At 39.0% G+C, this 16,285-nt stretch overlaps 1 protein-coding gene across 50 annotated transcripts in view; it reads left to right on the forward strand.

The window, feature by feature from the left end:
• PUM1 (pumilio RNA binding family member 1) overlaps window positions 1–16,285 on the forward strand; it is a 136,549-nt gene that overhangs the window by 62,566 nt on the left and 57,698 nt on the right. For 34 of the 50 annotated variants that reach the window (XM_015133619.3, XM_077964910.1, XM_077964896.1 and 31 more), the window contains exons 5-7: window positions 105–283; window positions 10,508–10,674; window positions 13,102–13,372. In XM_015133619.3, the coding sequence (XP_014989105.1) occupies window positions 105–283; window positions 10,508–10,674; window positions 13,102–13,372 (617 nt within the window). The remainder of the gene's footprint in view (window positions 1–104; window positions 284–10,507; window positions 10,675–13,101; window positions 13,373–16,285) is intronic. The other 16 variants (XM_077964944.1, XM_077964946.1, XM_077964972.1 and 13 more) reach the window with 1 other exon arrangement.

The raw sequence follows: 16,285 nt of genomic DNA on the forward strand, positions 1-16,285 counted from the left end.
CCTTGGCAAGTTTCCTGATTCCATTGGTTTATCCATGAGACGTCACTCATAATTTGTTTGAGCCTCTGGCTGCACTGTATCATGCTTGTGTATCTTTTTTGTAGATCATTCAGTTTCCCAGCCAATCATGGTGCAGAGAAGACCTGGTCAGAGTTTCCATGTGAACAGTGAGGTCAATTCTGTACTGTCCCCACGATCGGAGAGTGGGGGACTAGGCGTTAGCATGGTGGAGTATGTGTTGAGCTCATCCCCGGGCGATTCCTGTCTAAGAAAAGGAGGATTTGTAAGTTGGCTTGAGGAACTTGTTCCTATCTCTCTCTCTCTCTCTTTCTTTTTTCCCCTAAAGCAAAACATGCCTGTTTAGTTTCCTTAGATATTCACAGCATTAATTACAGGGTATTTTCAAACAACATTTGTTGTAAATAGAACTCAGCGAACATAGTAGGAGATGTAAACTAAACTTTTAAAAACTAAACTAATAATGTTTTCGGGGGGACACATTGATAGTCATGTGAGATGAGAACTGCAATCTCGATCACAGTTCATTGTTCTATCAGAAAACACCATTTTTACTTTAAAATAAAAACAAAAGGAGGGTGGTGAAGGAATTTAAAACATAAAGCTGATGATGGGATGTTAACAGGGAATTCCAGGTTTGAGAGCAGTGATTTGCCAATACCTGAGAAACCTTAATATAGATCAGATTATAGGGCTATTCTTGTTTTGTTAGCTACGATTTAATTATAGAATCCTCTTTGGCCCTCCTTGAACGGCTTTGTTTCTCACACCTGGCCTGTCAAGAAGTTAGGGATTCTGTTAATTCTTTCTTATGAATTTTCCGATGCTAAATTGTAGTCAAATAAGTCTCTGTGTCTATAGCCTCTTTCTTTTTAAGTCTTAAGCATTTTTCCATGAGCATCTGTGATAGCCTTTCTCAAAACAATTTCTTTATCATTAACTTTCTATATTGAGAAGTCTTAAGATGTATTTCCATTTGAGTCTTCCTCATTTTGAATTCTGTGACTGTTGTCATATTCCAGGTCACAGATAGGAAGGCCGTGAGAGGCACTTGAATCTGTCTTCCCTCCCTTTCTCCTGTCTAAACGTGTTTTGTACTTTTTCAAAGCCATTTCTCCGAAGTCATTTTGGGCTGATATCACCTGATAGTAGTCATTTAAGAGATTTTAATGTAATTCTTTCTCACAAATTATATTAATAATATTATAACTTTATTTAATAGCATTTGTTGCTCAGTATTTCTTAGTGTTATACATCTTTTGCTGGGTATCAGAGGCTTGGTCCTGTTTTCCTTAATCCACGTTAAATTTTGTTAGAGAAACAGTAGTTCATTTTTGGTGCAGCTTCCTCAAGTGTCAAGTGCAGTTCTTAAGTACTAGCTATTCTAAAGCTGACCTGATTGCTTTTTGGTGTTTTGACCCTGCAGAGACCTAGGTCGGGTTTAGTAGCTTGTGAATCAGATAGGAGATGGCTCCTTTTATTTGAACCTTCCCAAGGGGCTGCTTGGGAAGAACAAGATCTACCCTTTGGATGTGAGTTATTTCTCTTTTTTCACCCTATCCCCAGCTCACCTCTTTTTCTGTCCTCACTCTTTCCTCATCTTATGAGCACAGATTCCTCAGCAGAAATTAGTGTTGTGCGTCAGTAGGTTGCTAGTGTGGTGAACTGGAACCTGTGACTCTAGCTGTGAATTCTCTGTCGTGTGTGATCAGTTTCCAATTCTTGGGCACTAACCAGGAGGCGTGTGCCTGCATTACTGTGAAGCTTGTAGGAGGCAGAAAAATAGTTGGAATTAGGAGAAAGATACATGGTGGGATTGAATCATTTTGCCACTTATTTTTCTCTTTTTAAACAATCATCTCATACAGTTATTTTGATGACAAAAACTGTATCATTTGTCCTGGGAGACTGGTGATTTACCTCTATTACAAAAGAATTGTGACTAGAGGAGGTTAAGACTTCAGGCTAGATAGATGGGGTCAGAAGATTGGACTCTAACCATCAAGATAATTTACTGAGCTTCTGAGGTATGCATAAAGATAAATGAAAATTTTGAGGTATGCATAAAAATAAATGAAAATTCTCCAAATTTGTGTTCCAGCTTCTTTTAGAAGGAAGATCGTGGGTAATGGAATATTATCCCATAGTTTAACTTAGATTGCATCTATAGAGTGATAGAAGCAGACTGATGTAGTGACATTAAGCCACTTGTTGGCATATACAGTCTTCTGGTGTCTGGAGACCTGTGGCTCAGTGAACCAGTTATCTTTATTATCGTTATTATTATTGAGATGGAGTTTCACTCTCGTCGCCCAGGCTGGAGTGCAGTGGCATGATCTTGGCTCATTGCAACCTCCACTTCCAGGGTTCAAGCGATTCTCCTGCCTTAGCCTCCTGAGTAGCTGGGATTACAGGTGCCTGCCACCATGCCCAGCTAATTTTTGTATTTTTAGTATAGAGACGGGGTTTCACCATGTTGGCCAGGCTGGTCTCAAACTCCTGACCTCAGGTGATCTTCCCACCTTGGCCTCCCAGAGTGCTGGGATTACAAGCATGAGCCACTGCGCCCGGCCAGTGAACTGATTATCAGCTTTGTGGTTGTATCCTCTTGATTTTATACGTAACCTGGCTTTGCTCTGCCTGTTGGTCAGGATGACACCTGACCAAAGCTCTTTTTGTGGAAGCCTGGGTCACTTTGTGGTTGTCATAGTATGTATGCCTCTTCTTGAGGAAAGTGAGCCTTTTCTTTTTAAGTCTGTCATTTAAAGTGTTGAATTCAGAGAACCAGGAAGATAGGATATTGGCTTCTTGTAGATAATTGTTCTAAAGGAGGAGTGGTATTTGGTAGTATATGGGGTCAGGGCATACAGGTATTTTTACTTTTGGGATGGCTGTATCAACATTAACTCCAGTAAGCCTCACTTTAATCCTGAGAGCTGAAAACATCATCTCTGACAGTATAGTGATTGTAGACCTCAAAGCAAGTAACTAAGAACACTGACAACAGATAATCTATACTCTAACTTTTCAGGTAAAGGTGGTTCAGAACTAAAATAAGTCTCTCTGTAGTGGTTTACCATTTTCAGTGAACTTTCCTGCTTATAGCTAGATTGAAGCTGTTTAGCTCTTTGTCTAGCTTGAATTCATTTTGATTGTACAAATGGTCTCCGTTTAGTGGTTTTGGCTTCTGTGATAAGAGTACATTCTGGCTAACAAGAAGAATCTGGCAACCGTATTTTGTTCTGAGCATTCACTGTAAATTTTTGGTAGTATTCTACATAGGAATCTCAAACTTCAGGAGAGCAGCTTTCAGAATAATAGAGCTCAAAATATCAGTCAAATCTTTTACTTTTCTTTTCATATCCTTTATTTTATTTATTCTTGGAGTAGAACAGTTGCCCGCCCCACAACCCCCCATGGTTCAGGGTGGTTACAAAATGAGATGTAATTATTGTTTTTTTGAGGCCTGTGGGTGAGATTGCCATCTAAGGACCCTGCTGTCTGGAATACCAGCTGATCTTTTTCAAATAGGTGGAAGCCTAGCCAGCCACAAAGTGGATCATGATTTCTACCTTTCTGGTTTATGGTGCCCAGGGAAATGAGAAGACCACTCTAAACTTCGATTAGGGTAATGACCAACTTTAACCTCACAGAAGAAAGATTTTTAGAAAAAATATATTGGGAAGGTCTTTCTGTTTGTTCTGTAGAGAGTATCTGCTTTTTGATCTAGAGGATATGTACACATTCATAGTGTACATCTATTTGGGCCGTGAAACTTAATGACTTGTCTGTCGAGGTTTCACTGCATTTACTTTAGGTAATCAGTGCTACTACTTTACTTTCATAGGTTTTGTTTGAAAACTTCCGTACAGTGTAATGCAGATAGAAGTCAGGGGTTTGAGTTTCCAATGGACCTTAATTCATCTGCAAAATGGGGATAATCAAAACACGACAAAGTAATTCATATGGCTATGTAGCATATGTGAAAATGCTTTGTAAACATTAAAAGTCTTACTACTCAAAGTCAGTGGGCCAACAGCATTAGCATCACCTGGGAGCTTATCAGAAACTCAGAATCTCAGATCATACCTCAGAGCGAATGAATCAAAACCTGCATTTTGACAAGACCACCCAGATGATTTGTGTGCACATTAAAGTTTGATAAGCACTGCTATCATATACATATCTCAGAAAACTCGGCTGGACAACGAGTCTAATGATTAGAGCCTTAAAAGTTTCCTGGGGGAAAAAACATAGTATGTCCAGCAATTTTTAAGCCTTGGTGGGGAGGACTGGTGAGGGCACTGTGAAAAAGGCAATGGGGAAAAAATGTGAAAATTGGATAAAGTATTTTTTTAAAAAGACAACTGTACTTTCATGAATTTCCTTATTTAGTCCTTGGAACAACACTTTGAGGTAGATACTATTGTCTCTATTAATTTATAGATGAGAAAAATGAGTCTTTAGAGGGGAAGTGGGGGACTGAATTCAAACTTTGTTCTAATTTCAGTTTTTAGCTATATTGCTTTCTACTGTGCCATACTGGCATTGTTTGTGAGTAGAAATCCTCAAAAAAGGATCAGATTTAATATGTTAAATTAAGAAGTATTTCACGTGGCTAGCAGTTTCAAACTTACAATTTTTAATATTTGAAAAAAAATTTTTTTTAAAATTTTTTTGAGACAGTCTCTTTCTGTCGCCTGGGCTGGAAGGCAATGGTGTGATCTTAGCTCACTGCAACTTCCACTTCCTGGGTTCAAGTGATTCTTGTGCCTCAGCCTCCCAAGTAGCTGGGACTACAGGAGTGCATGCATCACCACAGCCAGCTAATTTATATTTGAAAATTTGAATTACCAGTAGAGCTTGGCATTGATGTACTTTAAAGGAATTAGACATTTCAGTTATTTGGCATTTTGTGAAAATGGGTAAGTGTGTGCAGGAGAAACCAATGTTTTAGTTAACACTGTTACAGTTTTTGGACTCAGTGTGTCAAGCAGGTATAAAATACTTCTTTGTAGAAAGAAGGGAGGAAAATTACTAATCCCATTAAATATGACTTCTGCTGTGTGAAGCTTTCTTTTAAGATCACTGCAGTAAGAGTAGTAAATAGATTTGAAATCTTCTGATTTCATTCAGAATAGATATATTAGGAAGTATTCCCCCCTTTATGTGAGTCTTTTGAGGAAGCTGAGCCATAAGTGCATGGATTCTGACCTCAACAATATGTAGTCCTAACTCCATCTGCTTTTCTGCCAGTTCTTTGATATTTAGCAATTTCTCTGCCTTTCTGTAGGTATGGGATCTCTCAGCACCCATCTTGGTTCCACTCTTGAGATTTTAATTGGGCCAGGCCACTTGAAATTTGAGCATTTTACTGAAGTTTGTATTTGAGCACTATAGCTTTGGGTTAACATTCAGCTAAAGAAAGCCCATAATTAAAAGATTCTGTTAAGCCTTTTTCATTTATTCATTTAGCTAATAGACTTTTCCAGTACTGTATGTCCTAGATAATATGTAATAAAAAAGCAGATCACAAACTATGCCTTTCTGATGCTTATGTTGAATTTAATTACCTTGGTTCTTAGTTGTGGATACTTATCAGAGCTATTTGAGCAGAAGCTTTTCACAACATTTGCAGGAACCTCTACATACCAATCAGATCAATCTCTGGTGCAGAGGGTGGGCTCAGCCACCTGTGAATTTGAAAAAGATTGAGTTGCTTAACCTTAATCATAGAACCACTGCTTTGTGAAAATGACAGTGCCCCTGGGAGGGCCATATTGGCTATATACTTGTATTTGAGATTTAAACCACTTAATTGGGACATTTAAGATTTTTATTCTTGATGTTGTGTATAGTGTTACATAAGAAATACCATCCCAGTGCGTCTATTACTACTATTATATTACATTTGTGTAAAATGGCTTATCTTTATAAAACTTTTACACATGCATTATTTCATTGTTATTCATAGTAAACAAAGTCTGAGAGATTGAATAACCTGTCCAAAGTCCTGTGACCAGTAAGTGTTAACAGTTGAGATAGAATGTAGGTTCTGTGTACCCTGGTTCAGTACTTTTTTTTTTTTTTTGAGACAGAGTCTTGCTCTGTCACCCTGGCTGGAGTGCGGTGGTACGATCTTGGCTCACTGCAACTTCCACCTCTTGGGTTCAAGCGATTGTCCTGCCTCAGCCTCCCGAGTAGCTGGGATTACAGGTGTGCGCTACCACGTCTGGCTAATGTTTGTATTTTTAGTAGAGATGGAGTTTCACCATGTTGCCAGGGTGGTCTTGAACTCCTGACCTCAGATGATCCACCTGCCTCGGTCTCCCAAAGTGCTGGGATTACAGGCGTGAGCTACTGCGCCTAGCGAGTTCACTACTTTTTAAAAGACTGGGCTAGGTGTTATGGCTCACACTTGTAATCCCAGAGCTTTGGGAGACTGAGGAAGGAGGCCCATCACTTGAACCTAGGAGTTTGAATTTAGCCTGTGAAACATAGCAAGACCCCATCTGTACAAAAAATATAAAAATCAGCCAGGCATGGTATGTGCACCTGTAGTCATAGCTGCTTGGGAGGCTAAGGTGGGAGGATTGCAAAAAAAAAAAAAAAAAAAAAAAAAAAAAATCACATAGCTGTGAATAGTTTATCTTAAATATTTTTCAGAAGTGTAAAATTTTCATAAAACTTAACAGCCCATTTATACCTTTCCTATTGTCTCTAGGGTCTTTATGTTTTTAAGATACCATTTTAAGTATCTTGAACCTGATACTGCTGTCTATTAATGAAATAAAGACAGGGTCTCACTTTGTCCCCAGACTGGAGTGCATTGGTAGTGCATATTTTGTTTTTAGCATTCACTGTAAATTTTTGGTAGTATTCCCCGTAGGAATCTCAGACTTCAGGAGAGCAACTTTTAGAATAATAGGAGAGCTCAAAATATCAGTCAGGTCTTTTATTTTTATTTTCTTTTCATATCCTTTATTTTATTTATTCTTGGAGTAGAACAGGTGCCCGCCCCACAGCTCACTGCAGCTTTGAACCCCTGAGCTCAAGTGGTCTTCCTGCCTCAGTCTCCTTAGTAACAAGGACTACAGGCGCATGCTACCTCGCCTAGCTAATTTTTTTTTAAACTTTTTTGTAGAAACGGCGTCTCCTCTGTGTTGCCCAGGCTTGCCTTGAACTCTGGGCCTCAACCTAGATCCTTCTGCTTCTGCCTCCCAAAGTGCTAGGATTACAGGCATGAACCACTGCATGCAGCTGATACCATCTCTTAATAGTAGACTTTTGACAGAATGGTTTCCTATTTGTGCTTTTGTTTTTACTCAGAAGTCAGACTTCTGCCACCTGTTTTTATGGAGGGCCATTGTTGATTTCTTGTTTTTTTTTTTTCTTCTTTTAAGTAAACTCTCTATTGAAATATGACCTATGTTCAGAGAAGTGTACGAGCCATAAATGTTCATCTTCTTGAATTTCCTCAAAATCAAAACACCCATATAACACTTACCTAGATCAAGAATTAGAAAATTCCCTTGGGTCTCCAACCCTCTAAAAGAAGGAATCTACTATTTTGGTTAGGCATCAATAGTTTATTCAGAGTAGAAAACCAGGTATTTTGTAGGAATGGCTTGTACGATATTGGTAAAATGCAGCACATTGCAGGGAAATATTTGAAAATCTGTCCCATGGCAGTATGAACTGAGAATGTAAATTAGTGACTTAGAGTGCAACTTAGTGGTCAAGATTTCAGGCCAGGCCAGGCATGGTGGCGCATGCCTGTAATCTCAGCTGCTGGGGAGGCTGAGGCAGGAGGATCACTTGAACCTGGGAGGCGGAGGTTTCAGTGAGCTGAGATCGCACCACTGCAATCCAGCCTGGGCAACAGAGCAAGATTCTGTCTTAAAAAACAACAACAACAACACAAAAGAGATTGCAGGCCAGTCAGCTTATAGATGAGCTGAGCAGGTTCTCAGTAAAGCCCTTGTGAAGAGCCCCTGAGAAAAGATAATGCAGAGCATTGATTTGACTAGTGCACATCCCCTGCAACCAGCTGTCTTGCTTGTTGAAACTTCCTACTGCTGCTTTATCCTCCTTTCTTTCCCCTCCTTTTTAAAAATAAATAAATAAATAAAAGAGTTTTACTCTTGTTGCCTAGGCTGGAGTGCAATGGCGCAATCTCAGCTCACTCCAACCTCTGCCTCTTGGGTTCAAGCGATTGTGCTGCCTCTGCCTCCTGAGTAGCTGGGATTACAGGTGCTGCCTAATTTTTGTATTTTTAGTGGAGACAGGGTTTCACCATGTTAGCCAGGCTGGTCTCAAACTCCTGACCTCAAGTGATCCTGCCTGGCCCTTCCAAAGTGCTGGGATTACAGGTGTGAGTCCCCGTGCCTGGCCCTTTCTGTCCATTTTTGCCTACAGACCTTTTGAACTCCTTTTGAGAAATTGGAGCTGAACTGTTTCTTCTGAGCCAGTGATTTGATTTGTAGACTTATGGAAGAAGATGACTTAGGCTAGGCAGTGGGATGATTCTTGTAATATTCTTTTGCTGTTGACATTAATGGTTTCTGATTCAGGCAGAGTTGTCATCTAGACCATATTACCACCCCCAGGACTCTTATTTAATGATGGTAAAGACAACAGGAAGATCATTCTTATTTTAACAGTTCAGTTTTGCAGGATTTTTTTGTTCCTTTTAATTTTCTTCATCATATTTATTGAACTTTTAGCAGGCACTGCAGTCAGGGCTAGGGATATAAAAATGAATACACAGCTTTAGTCAGTTTTGCCTCTGCGGGTATGGAGGAAGCTATTGCCTTTGGATATTTTAAAAGATCTTTTTGTCTTTAGAACCCTATCATATTCCCATCTCAGCTTTGGGGAATCTCAATGTGGTGCATAATTGGCTATCGTTCAGTCCTTTTGAATCAATAACAGCCACATACTTTAAAGATTGTATTCTGAAAGGCACATCTCAATGGCCAAATCAAAGCTGTGATTTACTGTCTTGATGCCGCATGAAGCTAAGTTGTATATCCTTTCTCAGTTCCTTGTCATATTTGTTCCTTTTTTATATTATCTTTTTCTGTATCACATTTGAACAGAGAATAACTTCAGAAGTAAAATGGACTCTAAAGTAGTAGTTGAAAGGTTTAAGAATGTCAGCCTTTCTGGACCAGTGATCTCTTAAGGGCGTCTGTTGGTTTTGCATCTACAGGCCCATCCACAGTCAGTCTATTTATAACTGAGTGTCGGCTGCTGTGTCCTCCATTGTTGATTTCTCCCCATTGACATTTGGTTTTGGTGACTGGAAATGCTTTGCAGCCACTCCGATCTTCTATTGAGTGGATCTTGCCTTGTACCAGGAACTTGAACTTGGTCCATGTGCATTTCTCTTCCTTAAACTAGGAGTCAGTGGTGGGGAAAAGCAAGGCTGTTTCCCTCTAGTTTTGCAAAAACAAAGGTTAAACACTTAACCCTTTGATGTAAGGTTCTGCAAATCTCTTTGTACTATGTCCAGTCACTATACCAAATCTTTTCTTTTGGAAACCAAGGTACATGTACTTTATATGTCCAGGGCTTAACTTGGGATGTTGGTAAGAGGAGATAGACTTAATTTCTGTAGAAGGCAGGACATAAACATGACATGTCTAGCACTAAATTCTTTTAGGCCCAGTGTTTCAAGCTTTGTAGTTTGAAACACTTGAGACAGAAATTCTCTTGTGTCAAATGCTTCAATTTAACATACTCCCACTTAAAGATCTCATGAATAATCTTTGTTACCGGTAGATGGTAGAAGATAGTTATTAGAGTACTTTTGGTGAAAGAATCTCATAGTTAGAGTTAACTTGTTTTGAGGCGTTAAAAAACTTAAGGGTCATCAGAGAATTGTTGATGCATACCTGTGAGGCTTATAGGGTAGAGCTGGGAGGTGACGCAAATTGACAGGGCATATATCCCAAGATCAGGTACAGAATAATTGAGTTGATATGATGTCAGACCACACTTGGCTCAATATTTAGAAGTAAGGGAGGAATTTACATAGTGCAGTGGAGAAGTATGAAATTCTTTTTACAGGCATAATAATTTTTTTTTTCTGTGCTATTAGCTGTCATACCTGGGGCTTATTAAGAGTCATGCTATTATGTAGAGTTAGGTTTGGGAGTAGAGAACTTGACCAAGAGCTACAGAGTTATGGCTGGGCTTTGGGTAGGAAGAAAAAAAAGGAAGGAAGAAAATGGGCTGATGGGACATTGGATATAGTAAGACTGTTCTGAACTCTGTAACATAAATGTATGTCTGTCTCCCCCATTTGGCAAGACCTTCTGCAGTGTTCCTGCCTCTGTGTTGTTTGTTAATTAGATTGTAATGTGTAAAAGGGCACAACACCATCCTCTTCTGAGTAGCATCTAGTATAGTCTGGTGCCCACAACGGTTGCCCATTATTATTAGTTGATGACGATTAGTGAAGCTGAAGCTATTTTTTAAACAGGGCCCAAGGGATGCAGACAGTGATGAAAACGACAAAGGTGAAAAGAAGAACAAGGGTACGTTTGATGGAGATAAGCTAGGAGATTTGAAGGAGGAGGGTGATGTGATGGACAAGACCAATGGTTTACCAGTGCAGAATGGGATTGATGCAGACGTCAAAGATTTTAGGTTTGTATGTTTTACACTTCTGATTTTTGAATGTGGGCTATGGGGTTTTGTTTGTTTTGATTTAGTTTTACTTTGATTTTCGTTTTCTTCCCCTCCTCATGTTTTCTTTTTAAGAATCCAATCTAGTGTAGGCTATGCTACAAAGATTGTAAATTAACTGGTGAGGTGGAATTTTGTAAAAGTTGTCAATGCCTAAAGCATTGCCAAAATGGTAGATTTTGCATTCGCATAGAACTCTAAAATTTGAAGAAGGATTCCAGAGAAGACTATTTCAGTGATTCTCAAATATTAAAATCACCTAGGATAGATGCCTTCAGACCTTTCTTAAGTTTCTCCCAAGTTACTGTATTAGAGAGCTATGGTTACTAATGGAGTATGTCATATCCCTCTGGTGATTTAGAGGGAGAAACAGTTGAGAACTTGTGCATTATCTCATCTGAGTCTCATGAGCTCCTTTTGAGGTAGGTGGACCAGGTATCATTTTCCTCATTTTGAAGAACCAGAGATGCAGCTTAAATGATTTGTTCTTAATCATATCTCTTCTGCAGATGCCTCTCATCCCATCTCTGGTCATGATTAATTTACAGGTTTTACCCTATTATTTAACTTACACAGTATTAAAATAATGTATATTTATCTTCCACAGTTGGCACGTATTCTTCTTGAAAAATCTATAAAAATCTTTGTCCAGTTATATACAGGTAGAGGATTTTTTTCAAATCTCCAGTGTGATAGTACAGGTAGAGAATTTAATTTTGAGTAATTTTAATATCAGTGTAAAGCTAATGTGTGCGTGCGCGCGCGCACAATCACACACACACACACACACACACACACCCCCCTTTGCTTATTCTAATGTCTGCCAAAGTAAAAATGAAAGTGTATTTTGCACCATCGTTGTAGGACAAATATTAGTTGTTTCGTATTCCTAATCTAATTATCGTTATGTTGCATGTGTGAATAATTACAATGTTAAACATTTTTAAAATTATTTATTTAGTTTTTGGAGACAGGGTCTCACTCTCTTACCCAGGCTGGAGTGCAGTGACATGAAGCTCACTGCAGCTGCCACTTCCTGGGTTCAAGCAATCTTCCCACCTCAGCCTCCCGAGTAGCTGGGACTACAGCCACGCACCACCATGCCTGGCTAATTTTTATATCTTTTGTAGAGACGGGGTTTCGCCATATTGCCTAGGCTGGTCTTGAACTCCTGAGCTCAAGTGCCTGCCTTGGCCTCCCAAAGTGCTGAGATTACAGGCATGAGCCACCATGCCCGGCCTAAATTACAATCTTTGGAAGAAATTTAAGGCACAGGGTAATAAATACTTACCTAAGGTCTTTCAGATGAGTTCAGGTGTCCTCTCCACCTTGAATATCCAGCAGCCTATAGCAGTATTTTGTTGTATTATTAAATGGGGGCTGGTGGTGGTGGTGGTGAGTGTGTGTGTGTGAGAGAAAGAAAGAGAAGGAACCAGAATAATATCTTTACTATGTACCAGCTACTGGACTACAGGATTTTTGGGGGGTGGGGGGGTGAAAGTGGAGAAGAATGGCATTGAATGTTGCCATAGGCTACAGTCTCCTAATAATATAATATTATATATTGGTCTGATTTTGGATCATATAATCCTGAAGTCCTTTTATATAAGGTGATGGTAGACCCTGGGTTACCCAGAACCTTGTGTCCCACAATAATTATCAATAGTGCCCCCCCCCTTTTTTTTTTATCTTAGGCATGTCCTAAGATAAAAGATGGTTTGGATGACAAACTACATCTTCACATTACTTTTAATTCTTAGAATTGTCTCCTTAACAGGGGCATAGCCTAGATAAAGAGTTTATCTTGTACTGCTTTGGAATAGTCTGCTTCTTTTGGTTTCTCAGAAGGGGAGTTAGTTTTAGCATTGGTCAGTAATACCAACGATATGTAAAAACTTTTTTCATTTTCTTTTTTTCCTCACAAATATGCCAGGAACATAAAAACTTTTTAGAATCACTGAGTTGTGGAATTTTCCCCAGAAACCAACTTTTTCCATTGTCTCTGTATTTAAAGAGTAAATGTTGCATTTTGATGGGACATATTTTGCTACCTGCATTTTAGGATCTGCTTTCATAGATGCCATAGACAGTGATTTTTCCACTTCATTTCAGTTTTCCTCAAACTCGGCCCCCTTGGTGAAGGGATGTAAATTAATAGCAATTAATGTGAATTTAAGGGGTGAATTACATGGAATTGCCAGCAATAGAAGCATCAGTTTAGAAGATGTAACCCTGTAAGCACTGTAAAGTATCTCTGGTTGTTTTATAGAAATAGTTTTAAATACTGTTGATAATGAGTTATGTTGAGGATATTGTCCTTAAACTTGGGTTGCTGTAGTCCCTCCCCACTGAAAATAAGGTTTAATGCCCTTTACTTTCTCTGTTTAGCCGTACCCCTGGTAATTGCCAGAACTCTGCTAATGAAGTGGATCTTCTGGGTCCAAACCAGAATGGTTCTGAGGGCTTAGCCCAGCTGACCAGCACCAATGGTGCCAAGCCTGTGGAGGATTTCTCCAACATGGAGTCCCAGAGTGTCCCCTTGGACCCCATGGAACATGTGGGCATGGAGCCTCTTCAGTTTGATTATTCAGGCACGCAGGTACCTGTGGACTCAGCAGCAGCAACTGTGGGACTTTTTGACTACAATTCTCAACAACAGGTACTGTGTGTGTCTCTGTCATCCTCTCTACTCTCCCTCCAGCCAGCACGTTGTTCAAGTAATTAAGGAAGGGGGAATGGGGGAGGAGGTGGCATTGTTTCAGGCTATCCATAGCTAGCCCTTATGAACCTGTTAGTGATGTAGGTTTACAGAGTCCCCTCATGAAGCTGGTGCCTATGCTGAGGTCACTGGCAAGAGGCCACCCTGCTCTATATGTACTTCCTTTGGCTCTTATCTCTCCTCAGTAGCTGGGGAATGGATGAGGTAGTGTTGCCTCTTGTAACACAACCCTCTTGGGTGCTAAATTAATCTCTCTGAAGATTTATGTGGTTGTGATGCTGTTGATTTGTTTTGTTTTTAAAATAGTAAACTCTACTATCCACCGCTGTCAGGAGTGTAGTGCCAGGTCATCTTACCGGTTGTGTCTTAGAGTTAAACGAGTTACTCCAGATAACATAGATAAAGATTTGGCATCTTTCAAAAGTATTAGAATGTGATCAGAGGAAACCACACACACAAATCATTCAACTTCAACTCGACCGTGAAATTGCTTGGCTTTTTTTTTTTTTTTTTTTTTAAATTCATAAGTCCCTGAAGATGTCGTATGTCTACCTTCTATTTTTGAAGACATGTAGGACTACCTCTAGGGTTAACTGATCTCTGTGTTTATTTTATTTTATTTTTAAAGAAAGGTCAGCTGTCTGAACTACAAAAGAGGGGCTACTAGTTTCCCAATCTTGCTAAGTATAAGTTCTCTCTTGTGGTGGAAGCAGTTTGACTGTGAATTTCTGTTACTCTTTAGTAGGTTCGTAATAGATGGTTAATACAGACTTCTACGTTTGAAAGGTTAGCATCTCATTTTGAAGTTGAGAAATTCTATGTAGGGAAATTTGCTTATGGTCTTTGGAGATTAGTTATGACATGTTGTACCTTTATTGTCATAAATAGCTGACACTAAATTAATTTTGATTGATAGAGTAAAAAGTTTAACATATGAAGTTTTCCTTTAATTTAAGTCTCCTTTGTGGTTTAAGAACAATAAATACCTTTAAGGGATTGTGTGACTGTGCATATTCATATAAGATTAAATTAACAAAATATCTTTCAGAGCGAGTAAACTAAAAGTGTACACTCTTCTCCATGCAGTTCTTAGTAGGTATGCCCGCCTCCCCATGTGAATTGACTTTCTGTGCTTTTTTTCTCTTCTTTACGGCCAGTTTTGGTTCTTAGCTTCCATTCCCAGTGTAATGCAGTCTAACCCTTTCTGTGTTTTTTAAGAAGAGTGTGTCTCAGATTTCTTACAAACAAAAATATATGGTTCTTTCTTTTTTTTTTTTTTAAACTGTTCTTCATTTCATAATTAGAGTCGAGATTCTTTTTTGGTTTATTGATCTTTGGTTTCAAAATAATTTTACCAATTTTTGGAGGCTGGACAATTATGAGAACTTGAACAGAAATGTACTTCTGTGTAGCCACAAGTAGTTAACATGATTACATCGTAGCTACCACTTATTCAAAAATAAAAAACCAAGGGTGCCCTCACCATATATCTCAGCAGTTTTTGAAAGTAAACATTATTATGAAAGTTAATCTCTTGTTGGATTCAGGTTTCCTATGCATGTCTTGGTTGTTGCAACATAGAGGCATTTTTACACAGACATACGATTGTCATGATGTGAGTGGTGTTTTGTCTCGTGGGCCATAATTCTTTTCTGAGTAGTTTGTTTTATACATTCTTGTCTTGGGGGCCCTAATAGCATACCTGGGAACCACTGGCGTAAGCCTCCTAGTATCTTTAAGACCCTCAATCTTTCAGTGTTCCTGTATAAGAGCTACTAGTTGTCAAGAAGGAAGGATTCCTTTTCTATTGGAAATTGGTGTTTATTTCTTACATTTTATTCCTTACCCTTTTGGTTTTCATTACATTTTATTCCACTTTTCATTTTTAATTTAAATCCACCTCATTTGTCAAGGTTCAGTACTGTCACGTTCCTTTTTTAGTCTCCAAACCAAAAAGCTGTCATGTCTGCCTCCCTTGAACTCCATAGCATTTTGTGTTTCCTTTAAGAGAAGGTGTTACCATGTTTTGTCTTGTGTTGTAATTACTTGTCTAATAGTCCTTGCCAGGTTGTAAGCTCCTTGAGGGCAAAGACTGAACCGTATCCCGTTTCCTCTGCATTGCTTTAGCAGAACAAGGTTTCAGGGGACTTTCCCCCATCCCTATTACAATATCTCAGTGCATCCTCTGTATGTAATATTCTTCCCAAAATTAAAATTTGAAACTAGCCTTTCAGGAGGTCTGGAGGCTACTCTCTGAGAACTACCATGTTTTCTAATATGTGTGTTCTTTGGATCCAGCTTACGCCTTATGTACAAATAACTATACTGTATTATATCCAGGAAAGTTAGTTCTTGGATCAGAACTTAATCTTTTAAGGTTCACTCTGTTGTCATCTGATCAGAAACCATGGTCTCATGAGAAAAATGTACATTAATTCTCTGACACTCAGTTTTGTAGGTAACTTCAGGGAGATCACAGATCTGTGTTCTACAGATACAACCTTCTGTTCATATCTTTTGTTCTTTGTAGCCAACCATATCTTTCTTGAATAGAGTCTGATTCCCTTTCCTCCTCTTGATTTGCTCTCAGGTTAGTCATTGTGACTCATTTTATCATTTAACTTGTGCTTGGAAGTACTCAATGACAAGTGATGAGACCATTTATGCCCATATCCTTGGAACCCTACGACTATGGAGAGTGTACTCTGGTTTCTGGTCTCTTGCGGAAGGGAAGAACTTGTGGAAGAGGTGGTTTTTTTTTTTTTTTTTTTTTTTTTTTCCGGAGACAGAGTCTCACTTTGTTGCTCAGGCTGGAGTACCATGGTACGATCTTGGTTCACTGCAGCTTCTGTC

Source organism: Macaca mulatta, chromosome 1, assembly GCF_049350105.2.
Source record: "Macaca mulatta isolate MMU2019108-1 chromosome 1, T2T-MMU8v2.0, whole genome shotgun sequence".
Classification (NCBI taxonomy): Eukaryota; Metazoa; Chordata; class Mammalia; order Primates; family Cercopithecidae; genus Macaca; species Macaca mulatta.